The sequence below is a fragment of the Puntigrus tetrazona genome, chromosome 12 (genome assembly GCF_018831695.1).
Source record: "Puntigrus tetrazona isolate hp1 chromosome 12, ASM1883169v1, whole genome shotgun sequence".
Lineage (NCBI taxonomy): Eukaryota > Metazoa > Chordata > Actinopteri > Cypriniformes > Cyprinidae > Puntigrus > Puntigrus tetrazona.
The window spans coordinates 1,890,043-1,908,169 of NC_056710.1; the positions used below are offsets into that span (position 1 = coordinate 1,890,043).

The 18,127-nt window shown below is 36.0% G+C and overlaps 1 protein-coding gene across 2 annotated transcripts in view; it reads right to left on the bottom strand.

Annotated features, from left to right (window-relative positions):
- Positions 1–18,127, bottom strand: part of ank3b (ankyrin 3b) — a 133,256-nt gene that overhangs the window by 75,960 nt on the left and 39,169 nt on the right. The window contains exon 1 of one of the 2 annotated variants that reach the window (XM_043253622.1): positions 12,445–12,933. The exons of the other annotated variant lie outside the window; for it this stretch is intronic. Within the exon in view, the coding sequence (XP_043109557.1) occupies positions 12,445–12,555 (111 nt within the window). The 5' untranslated portion in view covers positions 12,556–12,933. Of the gene's footprint in view, positions 1–12,444; positions 12,934–18,127 lie in introns of those variants that run through there. 2 annotated transcript variants of the gene reach the window in all.

Here is an 18,127-nt window from a genome sequence, read left to right on the forward strand (position 1 = left end):
ATATATATATATATATATATATATATATATATATATATATATATATTATATAAATGTCTTCTAAATAGTATGAAAAGTACATAAGGAGAGCACAATAAAAATAACCTCATTTATAGCTATCATTTAAAAACTGCTTTTAGTAAAGGTATATTATCAAATATAACTAATCATTTCTGACAGGAAGCACACAAACTTGGGGAGAAATCCTTAAAAAGTACAAAAAATATTATGTTTTCGGGGGAAGTTGGTAACACTTTTAAAGGGACCAACTGACTATTGACTTGTTACTTACTATTATCAACATATTGACTGGCTGTTTATTAGCACTTATAAAGCACATATTGTGCATGCAGTCCTACCTAATACCTAGACTTAACAATTACCTTAACTAACTATTAATAAGAGGTTTATTGAGGAAAAGGTCATAGTATGTTAATAGCAAGAACCAGACCACTGAACATGGCAACAAAAAAATCTTAAAATTCTTTAACTGCAATAATGATCACTAGAAATTGTAGATGATGCAAAACAATAACACTGCGACCGATATTGAATTTTACCGATACCGATAGCTTCTGTAGGTTGGACCGCAATGGCCAAAACTGATATGAAAATGGATATTAAAAGGTCTGCTAAAACTACTACTAGTACTACTACTACTAAAAAAACCCAGAACTGCACCATATTTTGTAATCAAATAAAAATATGAATATTAATTATTGATAATTAAAGTTAATTCATTAACTCATATTAACATAAGAAACCTGTTAAATGTTAAACGTTTAAAAATGCCTTAATTATAGTATATGTTAAATTAACATTCAGCTTTTATTCATCTTAATGTTACAAATGGACTTATTTTAAAGTGTTACCATTTCATTTCAACGGTCGTGCTTAAAGATAGCCATCTTTAAATATATACACAAAAGCCATAGCATTGAAATTACATACAAATGGATACTGTATGTACCTTAAAAACACAAACACTTGATGATTAGCTATTTTGGACTGATAGTGGTTTTTGAAGTAGCCTCCCAAAATTGTGTATACTGATAAATACAGCATGCAACAATAGCGACATATAGTGAATTATGGTATCCTTTTGTTGCTTTTCAGCATAGTTTCTGTGTAGGATCATGTTAATTAGGATGACGGCGAGCTGTTGACCTCTCCAGGTCAGGTCAGTCAATACTAACGCATCTCTTGGGTTGTTTTAAGAAATACAGTATGTATCTCAGTTACTGTGTGCCATTACTTGAGGTGAGATTCACCCACTAACTCGCAGATAAAAACATCACATCTGTTTGTCAAAATAGCAAACCAAGTAGCATCTGCAAATAAATTACTCTTTACTCAGAACTAATGTTTCTTCATAATAATATAATAAAAATGATATATTTGTGTACACATCTGTGGGCCGGTCCAGCTGCCTCTGCTGCTCTGTGCTCCTGTGGAAACTTCTAGATATGTACCACACAAACTCCCATGATTCTGTGAGATGTGGCGTGCACACGCAGCGTACATCTGGAGTAAAGCTGCGACGGATCTCCAGAGAACCAGAAAACCTCACAAACACACACGACCACTGTTTGCCGCACCGCCAAGAGTCAGACTAACAATAATTAACAGAATATATGGTTTACTAGACATCTACAGATCATGCATATACAGGAAATACTATATAACTGTCTACAGGTGATAGTTCTAGAAATCAGAAATTGCAAAAGCGAAACGTTTAGGTTTTCCAAACCTTATAGTCTATGATTTGTCATGACTTTTTGAATTGTGTACATGGCTAAACTGATAAGAATTATTTAACAGATGAAAAATTAAGCAAAATTCACTAGTGACAGATAACACTGCAACTCAAAAATTTAGGGTTATTTTTTTTTTTATAAATTTATATTTTTTCTTCAGCAAGGGTACTTTGAATTTGTCAAAAGGGATAGTACATGTGTGTATTGCTATAAAGGATTTCAAATAAATGATGTTCCATTGAACCTTCATCTAGGAATCCATAAAAAATCATGCTTTCCACAAAAATATTAACTAACACAACTATTTTTAAAACTGAAAATAATAAGAAATGTTTCTTGAGTCCCATATGAGCCTATTAGAAACGATTTTTGAAAGATCACGTGAAGAGTAATTAAAAACTGTAATCTCATAGTGAAAAAAACGATTAAATATATTAAAATTAGGAGTGTGCGATATTGACGATAATTAGGTGATTTTTTGCTGAGTGAATTATTGTGCTGGTTAAGGACTACCATAGACAGCTGACTCATTTAACATTTTAGTTTAAAGTTTAAAATGACTTTTTATGGGCATTTTATTTTCTAAAAGTATGCATTATCTTTTGAGTCAAATTCTTACATTTAATCAGTGAATTAAAACAATAAGACATTTGGGGTGTTGCAAGCAAATGAAATCAGTATCACCAAAATTCATCTTTGTAATGCAGAGGAAACACAGAAGTTGCATCTGAAGTGGCATTTAGATGTATAGTTTAGTGCAGAACATGAATGCATTTAACCTGCAGATGCAACAATGATAAAACATTGAACCCTGTAGAACTTATTTCAATAATTAAGAGAATCTTAAAATGTAAAATTAAATCTGCCAGTCGTTGCGATTGAACCAAATCATTTAAACGACTGATTCATTTAGAAACGAAACATCTTCATGTTCCTCAGAGACGCAAAACTGTGTTTGGAATTATTTTTATTGACGAAACAGAGCAAAAACAGGTAATATGGTCGTAAGTATCTAAAACATGAGTATCTTAAAAATTTTATTTTTGGAGAAAGGTCTTTCCAGTTTTGTGTGTATTTAGCATCAGGCCTCAGGGAGCAAACCGCAGAGACTTTGTGACGTACGTCCTGAACCATGAGCTGATCACACAATCATCATCACCTCGCCGGAGTACAGTGCCACTCTTCGCTCATTTGAAGCCCATTAGGACAGATTATCATTACCGAAACATCCCCGTCCTGACTGGCTTGCAGCACAGTATAAGAGGACGACGCTGTTTGAGGCACAAAAGCTCATTAACTCCAGCTCAGGAGACGGCAGGCGTCCCAGCAGATCTGGCCTGGACTAATGAACAGCAGTCAGCTCATATTAGCCAGCGGTCTGAACACAGCCATCCACCAGCACCTGACTCAATATAAAGCACTGCATTATTCATTCTGAGTGTATGAACTCCATATGGCTCAGAACATTTCACAATGCCTTCTTTCACACACCTTCAATCAGTTTTATCAATGTTGGCCAGAATTCTGCTGTCTATCCAAACCCAAATCTGGAATACTTGATTCTGAACGGTAAACTGTAGTGGAATTGTGGATGATGATAAACTGATATAAGAAGATGATGCTAATATATATAATGTAGAGAGAGAGAGAGAGTGAGAGCATGGAATTTTTGTTTAAAATGTTTTCATTCAAAAAAAAAAAATCAAATCACACATATATATATATATATATATATATATATATATATATATATATATATATATATATATATATATATATATATATAATATTTTGGATTATTATTGTTGTTTTTATTTATTTCTTTTATATGTGCATCATCTAGCCAAAGGCCCAAAAATAAGCCACCTCAAATAGAAAAAAAAATGAAAAAAGAAAAAAGTCCATTAAGTCCAAACTCTCTTGGGAATGCATGTTTTCACTAAAACTGTATATTCAAATGCACTTGATGCTAAATGCTCAAACTGGTGTGGTTCAATAGTGCATATAATTAACTCTGCAGACCTGCTGATCTGTTCCCTCAGACACCACTTCTGTCCCATTGATCCTAAACCAAGCTCTGAAATGTACTACATTTATTTTGTGTTGCTTGCAGAATAAAACAAAGACTGACATTCAACATTCATTTCAACAGAAATGTGTAATTTCAGATACTGTAAGCTTGTGAGCTTGATGAACCCTCAGCGCGTCTAAGAGCAAAAATATAATCAATTGTGTGTCAAAAGCAAAGCTGTGTGTGTGTGTGTGTGTGGTAAAGGAGTCACCCGCGTTCTCACAGATGGGCGTCTCACGGTTCAGCTGCCCCCTCTGCACCCAATCACAGCCTCCATTTTTCACACGCCACCGGTCAGAGACACACACGCGTGCGCTCTTGTCCGGCCTGCGATTCATCAGGCGGTATCCATTTCAACATTTACTCTCCAATGAAGAAGAAAAACGAATGTTCAGTGTAGATAAAAGACTAAAAATCACTGCAGAGGGGGCCGATCATGCATGAGTGTAGCTCAAGGACAAAGACAGCATGCGCATACAGTATTTTCATCAGGACACATAGCAGTGCTTTAACAAGACAACCTGGACACTCTTGGGACACCAGAGTCAGGTAGAGATATTTCTGAACTCTCTATACAGTGCAGCTTTCACCTATCACACACACACACACACACACACACAGACTGGCAGCGGATATTAATTAGACCAGCAGCTCTGCTCTCTCTTACGTCAATCTGAGCTCCCCCACAGCAGGACTGATGACTTCACTGCCTTAGCATGAGGAGGAAAACCCTGCTGAAAAGATTAGTTTCAACCAGCAGGAATGTCCATGCTGATCCAAGATTTATTACTATTATTACATTTTTTATTTTACAAGGTAAGTCTCTTGAGATTAAAAGCCTTTTTTCAAGAGAGACCCAGGCCAAAATGTCAGCATAAAACATTAAGGATTTCTACTCCTTTTGACCAGAGAATTAAAATTACTTTTCCTGTTCAAAATTACTGTTCAACAATTATTTCACAGTACTTATTATTGCTCTTTTGTTGGTTTTGGTTATTGTCCTGATTTGCAAGTCACTTTGGATAAAAGCATCTGTTAAATAACTAAATGTAAACTGGTATTGGTTTAACTGCTGGATCAGTACAGTCATAGCCAGAAGTCTTGCTGATTAAGCTAATAAGAAGCCTGGTGGAGACAAGAACATCCTATGCTGGAGATCAGCATCCAAATCTCAACATATGCTGCTGAGCCGTCATGCCGAGCTGTACAACAGGACTCTGTGAACGTCCAGAAATATATTCCAAAGTTCCACAGAAAACAACTGAAACAAAATACACTTTCTATTCAGATGGCCAATAAATACAACATCATTCCATGTGTCAGACGTTTAATCAGACACGTGAAGCTTAATGAAGTCTTTGCTCAGGAGGTCATGGAGTTCACCGTCAGGAGGAAGTGTGCACTAACTCACAATGTCTGCTGATGAACAGCGAGCCAGAACAGAAGAAAAAATAAGGCCAATCTCTGTCCCTGATGTTTGTAGAGCTCAGCAGAAAGTGGGAGGCTCTCAGGAGCTCCGGAGAAACATGCCTGCATTCTCCAGAAAACCACTCTATTCTGCACTATTGCATAAAGGCAACACGTCTGACTGAACAACATCTGATCTCGAAGATCTCAGATGAACCAGCTGTTTTCAAAGAATTTTTAAAAATAATTTTGTAATTTCAATTACATATTTTGTTAGGTTTTAGGTTGACTCTGTAGCATTGCGTTTTAGGCCATTTTTTTTAATTATTACTTTAGGTTTTATAATTAATTAAGTTTTAGGTTATTATAGGTCACGCACACATTGCAGTTACATTCGGTTGTCAGTTCAAATTCTTGATCTCAATCTCATTCTGTACACATGTCATTTACTAAAATACGGGAGTGACAACCGCATTAACTCCTGAAAAGTACTGGTAGTGATAACCGCATTTACAGAAATTATATGCAGTGTGTATGGAGCTAAACTAAACAACTATGACGTATTAGAATGTGCATCAAAAATGTGTTTTCATCTGTATGTTAGATGCAAGAAAATAACAGTAAAAGAAGTCCTAATCTAGCAGATTTTGACACCAGGTGTAAAAATCCAAACAAACAAGCGCAAAAAACACTAAAATGCCCAAATGCTTTTTTTTATAACACCAAAAACGTATTAAAAGGGTAGCAATTGGTTGACTACATTAGTTAACATAAATTAAGAATGAACAATACTTTTATTAGTCTGTTAACAGTCTGGTCTCTTTTGAACATTCTGTTGACTATAAATAATTTGCATGTACATGTCAACTAACTTTCATTAAAATATTAGTATACTCTCTGTTTCTTTTGATGATCCCCAAAAGACATTATACTGACTCTAAGTCACTTTGCAAGAACTTATTCCAACCCTGAACCTATCAGTCTTCTAATAATCCACCAACACTATAGTTAGAGTTAGTAGATGTTTATATGCAACCACTGATATCTGTGACTGACCACTTTGTTACCTAAGAACAAACAACATGCCTAAAAGTGCTTGTAAATATGAGGACATGGCAACAGGGTAGACCGATTATCGGTCTGGCCGATTATTATCTGTTTATGGTTTCCGCAATGGGGAAAACACGGATGGAATCGTAGAATTCAGTCATATAAATGCAAATTACTGTATAATGCAGAAAGTCATTTCAGTGTCAGAATGGAATTTGTCAAAGTTTGGATGAATTAATCAAAAGTAGGTCAGTAAACTTAAACTGACTCACACTATGGACTAGTATCTGTATATAATAAGCCGCAAAAAGACTATTTAAATATGAAACTTGCATGTTCTGCGAGTCTCTGTACATTACATATGAATGGCACAGACACACGGTTTGTTTACTACACAGATACTAAAGTGTGCGGCGCTCACAGCATTTTCAGCATCTGCCATCTCACTAAATGAGGACATAAATACATCAACAACATCCCCACAACTGCTGTGTAAAACTATCGTCATATCATATCCATAAGCTGAACTTAAAGGTCCTAATAAGAACCCGTCAAAATAAAAGTTTGGTTTAGCTAATACTGCAATAAATATAACAAAGAATAATCAAACAATACGCTATTTCTTCCATGTTTTAATTTTAATAGTAAATTAAAAGATAAATTAAATGTTTTATGCCTTCATTTGCACTGCCTGTTTCAATTAGTGTTATATGTTAATTAAAATAGTTGTAGTGGTCTTCAAAACTTAAACAATGGAGCTATGAAGATGTTTCAATTATTTACACTGTGTTTTACAGAGTGGTTTTTTTAAGTTAATCAAATGATGTGCATTGGATGTTGAAATGTCATTTTTATCAATGATCAATTTTTTACATGTAAATTATTGAAACCAAATACTTACATTTGAGCCCTTGTTATTCTTAATTTTGACATTAATCACATGGATGACAACTGGGACAACATCCAATTGTCAATATAAAAATCATTACCGCAAATGTTGGGGAAAAAAGATCAAAGGCATTTCATAAAAAGTAGTGTAAAATTACAAAACGTATTAAAACATAATACACATACATATTCAACAAGTCACCTCTGTGTCATCATTGGGACATCTCTGTCTCTATCACACTGGTCTCCAGCTGAAGTAATGAGCTGTACCAGACAGAGCCACCTCAAGACCTAATCACTGTTTACATACAACACACACCAGCAACCCTTCATTTCATGTAGATAGAAACAGTGTGTGTTTGTGGCGGCACTGGGAAATGAATCGTGATTCTTTCATTTTACTGCGTGTTCTATTTTACACTGTATCAGCTTTCTGTCCTCAACGATTTAAACGTGAACCTCTCTTTCTCTCACTCTGTTTTATAATCTCTCTCTCTCTCGTCACTCCCGATTCCATTTCAGGCTTAACCCCATTTTTATTTCCTGCATTGCTTCCTTCAGCTTGTATCTCAGCTCCTCTCACTCTTTTAAATTAAGGGGGTAAGGTTTGGCTGGTTAGCATAGTCCCCTGCTGGTGGATATTTTAACTACACCATTATGGGGGTAAAAAACATTTTTCTAGGACATGCAAAAGTAGAAACTTTTATGCGTTATGCACTATTATTATTACTGTAGAATTGTTATATATGATTAAGAAAGGTGTTAAACTGTTAACTTGTCATCAAAATGATTTTAATCCGTGGGACAAAAGGGTTTTAAGATGCATGCAGTCAAACTGTTTCATAAGCAACATCATAGCCATGCCTTATTAAAAAGCCACTATTTTCCACTTTCGTTGTATGGAAAACAGCAGCATGAACAGCTTTCAGAATATCTCCTTTGGTATTCAGGATTTTAATTTTGGAGTGAAATATTTGATGACCTTTCCGACACCAATTACAGATTGAATGAAAGGATTAGAGAGAAAAAAATTAAAAGAATCAGTATCTGGTGACAAAGTGTCCCATCAGCCCCAGGGGGAAAAGAGGAGAGGGGGAAAGAGGTCCTGAGGGAGCCCGGTGCTCTTTCCTCAAACAATGCAAGAAAAGGAGGGTGGAGACTGTGAAAAATGAGGTTGGCGCTTAATAAGTGAGGGGAGATTAATGAAGCAGCTTGGCATGTTTGCGCAAAAAGATGGGGGTGATGATGCTGCTGGTGGAAGCATGTGTTCATGTGTGTATATCTGGGGTCCAAACCCCAACCCCCTTTAAAACATGTGCTCTTTGTAATGAATGGCAGGAAGCAATACTGAACTCAACCCACACACATTAGAAAAGATAAAGAGGTAAAGATCGGGGGTGGAAGAAAACGAGACAGGGTGGGGTAAAGCACACTCCAACTAAAATTAATTAACAGCTAGGGGTTAATGCTTTTGTGCTGGTGGCAAAATCAACTGATTCATATAAGCAATTCCTCAATCTCTATGTAAATTGAAGCAATACATTATGAGGCTTAACAATGTGTTACGTTTTGAATGTAAAAGTGTTTACAGTGGAGGTCTATGGGGCAAGAATGATTTTTTATCAATTCAAAAATCTCAACTTTAAACACTGAGAGTCACTGTAATGTAAATTTGTATTATAAAAGGAATATTTAATTAAATAATAGCCATATATCTAACAAATAAATTCTAATTTAAAAAATGTATTATAATATTTTAATAAAATTCTTAATAAATGAATTCCTACTGAAAATGATTGGAATTTATTGAAATGATAAAAGATTTATTAAAATTATTTTTATTCATGCTATTTATCTATAGATTTGTTCTGTGTTTTGTTAATATTTTATAAGTATACTTACTTTAATTGTAATATATATTTATTGTAATATTTTTTAAATCTGTTCAATGACCCAATCACAAGTGACTGAAGTGAAAAAAAATATATAAACTGAGGATCTAAGTTAAAAATATCTTCTGCGATAATCAGCAGGATTTCACGTAAAATCCAGTTCTCGTACAATATACATGTTAAATATTATAACTGCATTATTATTACATTTACATAATATACTATGACAAGACATGATGTGCAGAGCAACACTAATGTCATTCAAACAAACATGTACATTATACTACACCTTTAAAAACATGCAATGCCATAGAATTACCGCTTTTCTTCTATTAAGAACCTTTTGTGGGAGAAGTGCCTGAAAACAAGTTGTTTCTGTAAGGTGGGCTTTAAATGCACAATGAAGAAATGAATAAACTCAAGTGTGACTATCACACAACGGGCAGTCTTCCAGCTGTCTTCCAAGTGTTTGTTTTGGTTTCTTCAAGCAGAGGACGAAAGCGAAGGGCCGCCAGCAGCCAGGAGGCATCAGACTAGAGTATGGATTTTTCCTTTTTGGTTTGCCTGCGTGCCGTAAACCCGCATTGAGTACGACACCCGATACACTGCCAAAAGCATGCGCATAAAACTCCTCTCGAGTCATCTCGAGTAATATCAGCATCCCAGGACAGGTACAAACCTAAAGTGCATGAGGACAGCGTGTCCCTGTGTCTTTCTAACAACTGAAATATAGCAGTCCAACAGGTTAGATTGCTATTTAAGATTAACTCTAACAAATATCGCTGAAGGAGAACCCTGAGACATATACTAACGGTTAAAAATTTGGAATAATTATTGTTTACGATTTACAGTAAGCTTACAGTAAAAATACGTGAACTATTATTGCAATTTAAAAGAACTGTTAGAACGCCCCGGCATCAAGGCAGTGCGTTTTATGTTGGTGCAACTGAAATCAAGATGCCTACTAATGAATGTGTCTGATCGCAGTCGGAGCGCTAGAAGCTTATCCGCATACAGGCTCAACAGGCTAATAAACAATCCAGAGCTAGTGCATTGGCTCACAGTTCTCCCGTACGAACACGGTACCTCTCAACACAATCAATAACCTAGAAGCATCTCTCATTGACCACAGCTATACTGGGAGTCCTCTCAGGTATTGATACTCTGAGCGAATGTTTTCTGTCAGCACCCATTATATGACCACAGAGAGGTTCGCTCCAAACTGTAGACAGCCTGAAAACAGCCTGCAATCTCCAAAAATGTAAGCCATAGATAAAAAAAAAAAAGTGCTGAGACATTTTTGAGCACATTTGAGTACAGTACGAATGCCATATTAGATTTTTCTGGTCTATTAGAAGTGTTTAAAACGTTTCGACGTCAGTAAAGTGATTTCAGCAGATGTTGACGTTTCTCAAACTGGGGTTCAAAAGTCTGAGATATATCACAAGACATTTTATAAGAAAATACCCTTTCTGTCTTCTACTTCAAAATGTCATGTTTAGTTTAATGCGTTACTTGCCATTTCTTTTCAATTATCAGTGAAATTTACTAGCAATTTCTAATTGAAAATTGTTTCGAAATATTTGTTACTTTAAAAAACTAAATCTGTCATTACAAATTATATAGTGATATAAGCTGTGTCGAATTTAAAAATGAACAAATTATCAAATAGAACATAATAAATCCAAACAATTTGAGATGTTCTAAAAAGCTTTTAAAAAAGTATGAATATCTGACCCTGTTCAGTCACTAACTGTCACTAACTGAAAGTCACTAACTGATCATTTAAAATAATTAAAAATATCATCAAGTAACAAAAAAAGATTAAATCAAATATTTCCTATATGAAACACTGAATTATATATATAAAATATATATATAATATATATATATATAATATATATAAATAAAATTTAGCAAAAACTGAATTAAAAAATAAAATGTTGTACTACTAGAGTCACTAATAATCTTTTTCCATGTATGTTATTCAAGTTATCAACATCCGCAACAGTTTGTAATGAGATGTGACCTTGTGGGTCATCAGAATGTGCATCAGCTCTTCTGACTCAGTGGCTTGTCTAAAGTTCTAGCATGTAGATTTTCAGCCACACGCGCACATGAATGACAGAGGTCATTGAGAGTTAAGCTCTCGGTCCTTAAAAAAGGTTGAAGGGAGGATTTCAATCACGACACAATGTCCCCTGAGGGACAATACGAAGCTGGCTTGTTAACACTATATGCATGTGCTTTGTGCTGTTGTCTGGCAAGGTTTCATGCAGGATTAGCAAGACTTTACCTAAGGGTGATACATTAAAATTAATGTTTTGGATAATATTGCCATCATTAGTCTTCTTAAAAAGGACTAAGATATTAGTGTTCATTGTCTTATTACGAAGAAATTATACATACTGAAATCAGATTTACTTTGAAAAAAATTGCAAAAGTTCACAAATATTTACAACAAAAGGGTAAGCAACACATCGAATTAGCGGGAAATTTGACTTTTTTTTTTTCTTGTAATCCACAACCAGCAATCAAACAAGAAATGTACAAAGCAGTGTCCACAACTCGTGAACAAAAGGACGGGATGCCGAATGTCCAATTATTTCTGACCATTTTAATCTATTACTCGGCTGATTCTAACAGAAGAGCTGCTAAGACAGATGCAGATGCGTATGTAGATAGGTCGAGATGCTGAACGCTGAACTGTGACTAATGGGATGGGTTGATGTGGGTTTGTAATGGGATTGAAGGGCTGGCTGGGGGACGGGGTGGGGGTGGTCTTTCATAAAGCCTGTGGGAGAAGGTTCGTGAGCCCCCCCGGGGGTCTGGATGCATAGCCCGAGATAAAAATGACACCAGTCACGCATCAGCGTGAAGAATGAATCCCACCGTAGATCAAAGACAAAAACACACTCACCCACACGCATCTAAAAAAAAAAAAAAAAAAAGACAACCCGCCACTTCAATCTACAAAAACCTCTTATATTATGGGTGGGCGTTTCAAACCTGTTCAAGTTCAAAAAGCAACTATGATATACCACTATAAAGCATTATTTAATCTTGTTAACAATATAGAGTGAAAATCTGCCCTCAATAATGCCTTGAGCACGTTTAACTGTGTATTCTGCATTCTTATTGTGCGCCTTCTTTGTGAGGCACATGTTCGCCCTATAAATAAGCATTTCCTATCCACTCAGGACTCAGCAGCATCACTGCGGTCTACTTGAAAGCCTTATTCTTCTTTCCAGAAACAATACTTGTACTGTAATGTCCCTCAAAGTGACATCCCAGACCTTTAAGCCGCTTCCAGACATCCCACCCAACCTGCATTCCAGCGCCAAAACAAGCCACCCTCAGAGCCTTGACCTATTGGTACCTTTTTCTTTGGATCTTTGGACCTTTTTCTGGGCTTCTTCTTTTTCTCTTCCTCGGCAGCTGTAAGTTCCAAATCCGCTTTTTTCTTCAGCTGGGATGCTGCGTGTGCCATGATGCAAAGCTCAAGTGAGATATCCTTTCATAAAGTGAAGTGTCTTCCAGTCAATAAAGACTGAACGGAATCCTATTAAAGCACAAAGACAAAAAAAAAAATCTCTCCCAAGCAAGCAGCTTCTGTAGGGTCTATGTGTTCCTGTGAGCAGCCACCGAAGAGCTGAAGCTGGGAAACTGTGTGAGAGGAGATGAACGGTTCAAGGAGACGGTGCTTTCCTCCTGGCGCTTTTTTTCCCGGGTCCTTCTGGCCCTACCTGAACCCATCCCCAGCGTGCAGTCAGCCGGGACGGAGCGCAGCGGAGAGCGGGATGGGATGAGAGAAAGAGAATGGGTGGAGGGCAGCTGGGATGGAGAATCTTACGCGCGTATCCTTCGCCACCAGCTGGAAGTGTCTAAGTGAGGGGAGGAATGGGGGGGTGATGCTGATGGGTTCTGTGTGCGGATTAACACGCCCTCACATGCATGCGTACACACACAAACACACACGCGCGCGCGCTTGTGTGTATGGAAAGAGGGGGACGTCTGTATTGAACCATCACTGCTGTCTTGAGCTTTCCCGTGAAGCACAATAAATCTCTTTATGCGGAAATGATCATCAGTGTTGGTTTTGTTTTCCAGTTAAAATAGCCTGAAAACAAGATGTGTACGATGCTAACACTTGTTTTAGAAATTCTATGTTGCACTGAATTTGTTTATTGTTTTTTAAAGGATAGTTCATTCGTACATTAAAATGTTTACATCATTTACTCACCCTCCTGTTGTTTCCAACCTGTGTGACTTTTTATTCTTTCTTATGAAGAACGCAAAAGGAGATGTTCTGAAAAATGCTCATGCTGCTCTTTTCCATACAATTACAATAAATCTGATACATCCGTGCAGCAAAGAGGACACAAAAAAATGGACTAGTGTGCTATATTTTGCTTTTTATATTTATTTTATTATTTTGATTGTGAACGTCTCTCATGAATTTGTTAAAAAAAAAAACTATGACAGATTTCAAGATTTCAATAATGACTTGAATTTTGTGTCTGTCTTAAGACACTAGAAAGAAACATATACAGGTTTGGAAGGAGATAAGAGTCTAAACTAAACTCCATATTACCTGGAAACAAGTTATGGATATATTTACTGGAAAAACTACCAAAAAACCAAAAACCCAGTAAAAATAATCCTTTACAGTGCAAGCTCAGTGGAGGTTTGGGAGAATAGATTTTTCCTCACAACAGAAATGAAATGGAAGCTCATTCTACGATGAGACCCCTTCATTTTAAGACAAAGAATAGCATCTGAATGGAGATGGAAGCCTTAACGCTAATGATAGTGTTGTTTTATGGATGCGAGCGGTGTGTGCTTCTGTATTCACACTGTTCACATGTTCCCGCTCTGTTCTGTGCACCACCTGAGCCCATGATGGGGGACTGCAGTCGCTGAATATTAATGAAGTGACAGGGGGTGGGATGCATTCTTCTGATTGGATAAATAAGAAAGAGCTGCGCGGCAATTGGCTGAAGAAAACAGTGGAAGACAGGGGAAACACAGCAGCCAAAGCCAAGTGAAAGAACATTAACTGTGTATCTCAGTCGGTCCGGCATTTAAGAGCGTAATTCCAGTGTGTTGCTGGGCAAATGTCATCACCGTCACATTTTCCTCAATCTGTGTCTTAAAAAGAGGGATTTAGAGCAGGTCGTTCGTGAAGAGATAAAACAGAGAGATTAAATGTAGCTTGCGTGCAAATGTGTTTTAAATAATTAAATCCCTAATTACATCTATTCAGCACATTAACAAGTTTCTAAAGAAAGATTCCTTGTTAGGCTTTTAATAGGATATAAAGGCCATGTAAAAAAAAAAAAAAATGGGAGAGAAAGATTTGTCATCTTAATTCTGACTCTATTATTCAGATTTCTGACTATGAGCATAAAGTCTGGTACACTTTACATCTTATTCTAGCCAAAGTCCTCCCACCTTGAGTCGAATGAATAAAAATCTCTAACTAGATGCAGATTATATGATATTAAATAGGTTGTTATAGAAAAGAACATCAAATAAGTATTAGTCTAGTCAAAATAAATAAATACATAAATACTGGCAGTACATATTTCAGTTCAGACATGAAACGCCCATTTAAAGTGCTAAAAAGCTTAATAAGCTATTGTGTTTAAAAATAATATACTAAACCCTAAATCTAACCAATAATAAAAACTGCTGTAGCAACATACTATTTTAACATGCTACTACGAGTTATGATCTTTTTTTTTGTGTAACACTTTAACTAAAATGCCGTGCTGTGAGTTATCAAGCAAGTTTGCTATATCAGAAATGTCATATATGAAGCCGAATTATATTATTTTAAAATTCAACACACTGCAGCAAAAGTGTTTTGAGATCATATCATAACATGACATAATCTGTAAATAATATATCTTTATAGTTTGTGTGAAAATAAATTTTCTTGACTCGTTTCAGTCATTTCAGCCAACGAACCTTTTCATATACAGCATTCGGAGATTACTTGAAGAGATTCAATAATTCATGACGCTGACCGTTAGCTCCTCAGAGCAGAAGAAGATCAGACATGTATGACTACACGGTTCCTGAGTCACCAGACCCAACACCTGCTACTGTGAAAGAACACTGATCATCTGGATGTAGGCACACTCGTAACTCACACTACGACAAACATCTACACAATGTACTTTGTTGACCACAGAGCCACCAGAATTTTACAGCATATCATTCAGCATCTAGACGTATTGCATGACCAAAACCTCTCTGTCCAGTGAACCACGAGATGCCTTCATTAAATTTTAAGCAACCTAAATCGAACATTGACTCCATTTATTGTACACACTTGATATCTTTACATTTACAGACGAACACCTAAAGACTGCAGAGGTGTCGGTCCAGCTGATATCTGTGCAAATTTCACTGAAGCTGCGTTTAAAGTAGGTCAGACTGAGAGAGCCTCTGAATAGAAAATATCCCGGGTATTTCTGCACAACGTCGAGCGGGTCTGCGGAAAGGCTAGAATAGCAGCCACCATCTCTTAATCAGATCAATAAAACAGCATCCATGTCAGTGCATCTGCATAATTACAACTAAACACATTTTTTGATATCTCTAATTAAATGTATTTGTGAGATATCGGCTTGGTAATTGAGCTTGTTATTTGGAATCAAACCGCTCATCCCAGAACCAACGCAAATAGTCACCCCATAAGCCTATTACAATGATATGACAAAGCATGCTGTGGCTCTGAATGCAATGACATCATCATAACGCGATAAGCTCCACCCATCCGTGAGTGACGTAATCAAACGGACGCAATCAAACTGTATTTTCTGTCCGTTGCCACAGCTGTTTTATAACTTGTGATTACTTGAATAACCCGCAAAGAAGTACAAGCACTGCGCACTAGATATATTCTAGAATCTTCAGCGTTTTGGGGTGAGAACGATGTGTTGCAGAGACAAAGACAAACAATAACTCATCCGCGTCTCTGGCTCCATCTACTGGACGACTGGAGAAATACAGCATTACGTGACGAACAATAACAACAAAAGAACGGCACAGAACATTTCATTTACAAAAGGGTGTTTTGGCAGCATATGCTCAAAACATGTAACTGAAACTGCTTATGTAACAACGATAACACAAAACAGCGTTAATGTAACGGGCTTTTGTGACTCATCAGCAATAAATGTTGACCGCATTTCAGTTGTTGAAGATAAACAGGCCGTTTAGACCCAAATCAAACTATGTAAATATCTACAATACGTATATTTTGTAATTGTCTGACTGACTCATAAACTGGTTAATCGTTGTTTGAGGGGATTTGTAAATAAAATATAAAGTTACAGAGCAAATATAGTCATTAAAATATAGCTAGAGCTTTGTCATATTTACATTTTATATACTTCTAGGTAGGACGTGTATTATTTTTTATGGTAAAATTTAATATCCAAATTAAAGTCACACGTTGTGCTCAATGCACTACCACCGTTTAACCACTAGAGGGAGGCAATAAAAAGCGATTCTATTTTCAGAATAGGCGCTTGATAATAAACAACTAAAAATGGATAGAACCAATAGTTAGACAATGAAAAAGCGTTTTAAATAACCACATTCAGTGTGCAGTCCTGCAGTACACATGGACAGAATAGGGCAGGTTCAGGGAAAGAGACGATTTTTTACAGACGGCAGTTAACAATAGAAAGAATGACTTGATTAATGAGCCCGTGGAGGATTCTGACAGCCATTAGATGTCTGGTGTTTCAAATCTGGACGGATTAAGTCAACATAAGTCAAGTTATCTGGTTTGACGACAGTCAGACACCTCAGTGATGGAGCATCAATCAGCGCTAGAGCCAGTTTCCAAACGAGTAAGCGCTTTACATTGTTACTTCCATCAGCAAATGCTGTAGCCTTAATAAAATAGCGCTTTCACCAGGTTTCATTAAAAGTCAGACATGTAAAATCAGGCCAGCATGTTCAATTCTGCAAATCGCATATGTTAGTCAAAAAAATATAAACTGAAATGTTTTAATAAGTCTGCATTCCTGCACTGTTGTGAGCAGAGCGCTGTACAAAAATATGTCCTGCTGTACCAATTCATATCATATAAAAAAATAATGACAGGCCCTATAAAATAAAAATACTACTGTACATGAGAAAAGGGTCACACAGGAGTTTTATGGAATTCCTGTACATTTAACAGTATTTTACTGTAAATTTACAAGAAATGTCCAGATCGCCATATATTATTTTTGCTGTGTATATACCAGCATTTTTGCCCCATCATAAGTTTTGTCACCCACCTTAAATAATGTAACATATGCTCCACATTGTGTGGGAATGGGTAATGTGAAGAAAGCTTGAGGTGGCTTAATGCATTAAATAAGGTGTTGTCAAATACAGTATATATATATATATATATATATATATATATATATATATATATATATATATATATATATATATATATATATAATAAGAAACAGCATTTTTCTTAAATATATACATATTAACTGTGTATTTATATATACATAATAAATATATACAATGAACACACATATATTATGTAAACCACCAAAACTCTGTAAACACGTTATTAATAAATCATATTACGAACAGACAAGTAAATGATAGCAGGATATCTACGCAACATATTTAATAACATGTTAAGTGTTTTCCCTCCGTAGAAAAAACATTAGAAGCAAACCGCCTAACATGGATGCATTAAAACATCCAGTGTTTCATTATGAGCTCCGCTTCTCTGAATATAGCATGCGTTATTAATAATGCGTTAAGTAAGTTTTGTTTTTCAAAAACACTGCCTTAATGCATTAAGCCACATTTAGCCTTTTCTTTATAATGCTTTGCTAAGAGTTGAAAACACTTAACGCGTAATTAAACATGTTGCGTTCTTATTATGGGCTCATCTGTTTTTTTTTGTACAGAGACAAGCTGCTTGTCTGCTTTACTATTGTGCTTAATAAGTTTGGTCTTTCAAAATCACTGTATTCAAAGGCGCTTTAAGCTTTTTCACGTTAAGTGTTTTAGAATATTCCTCA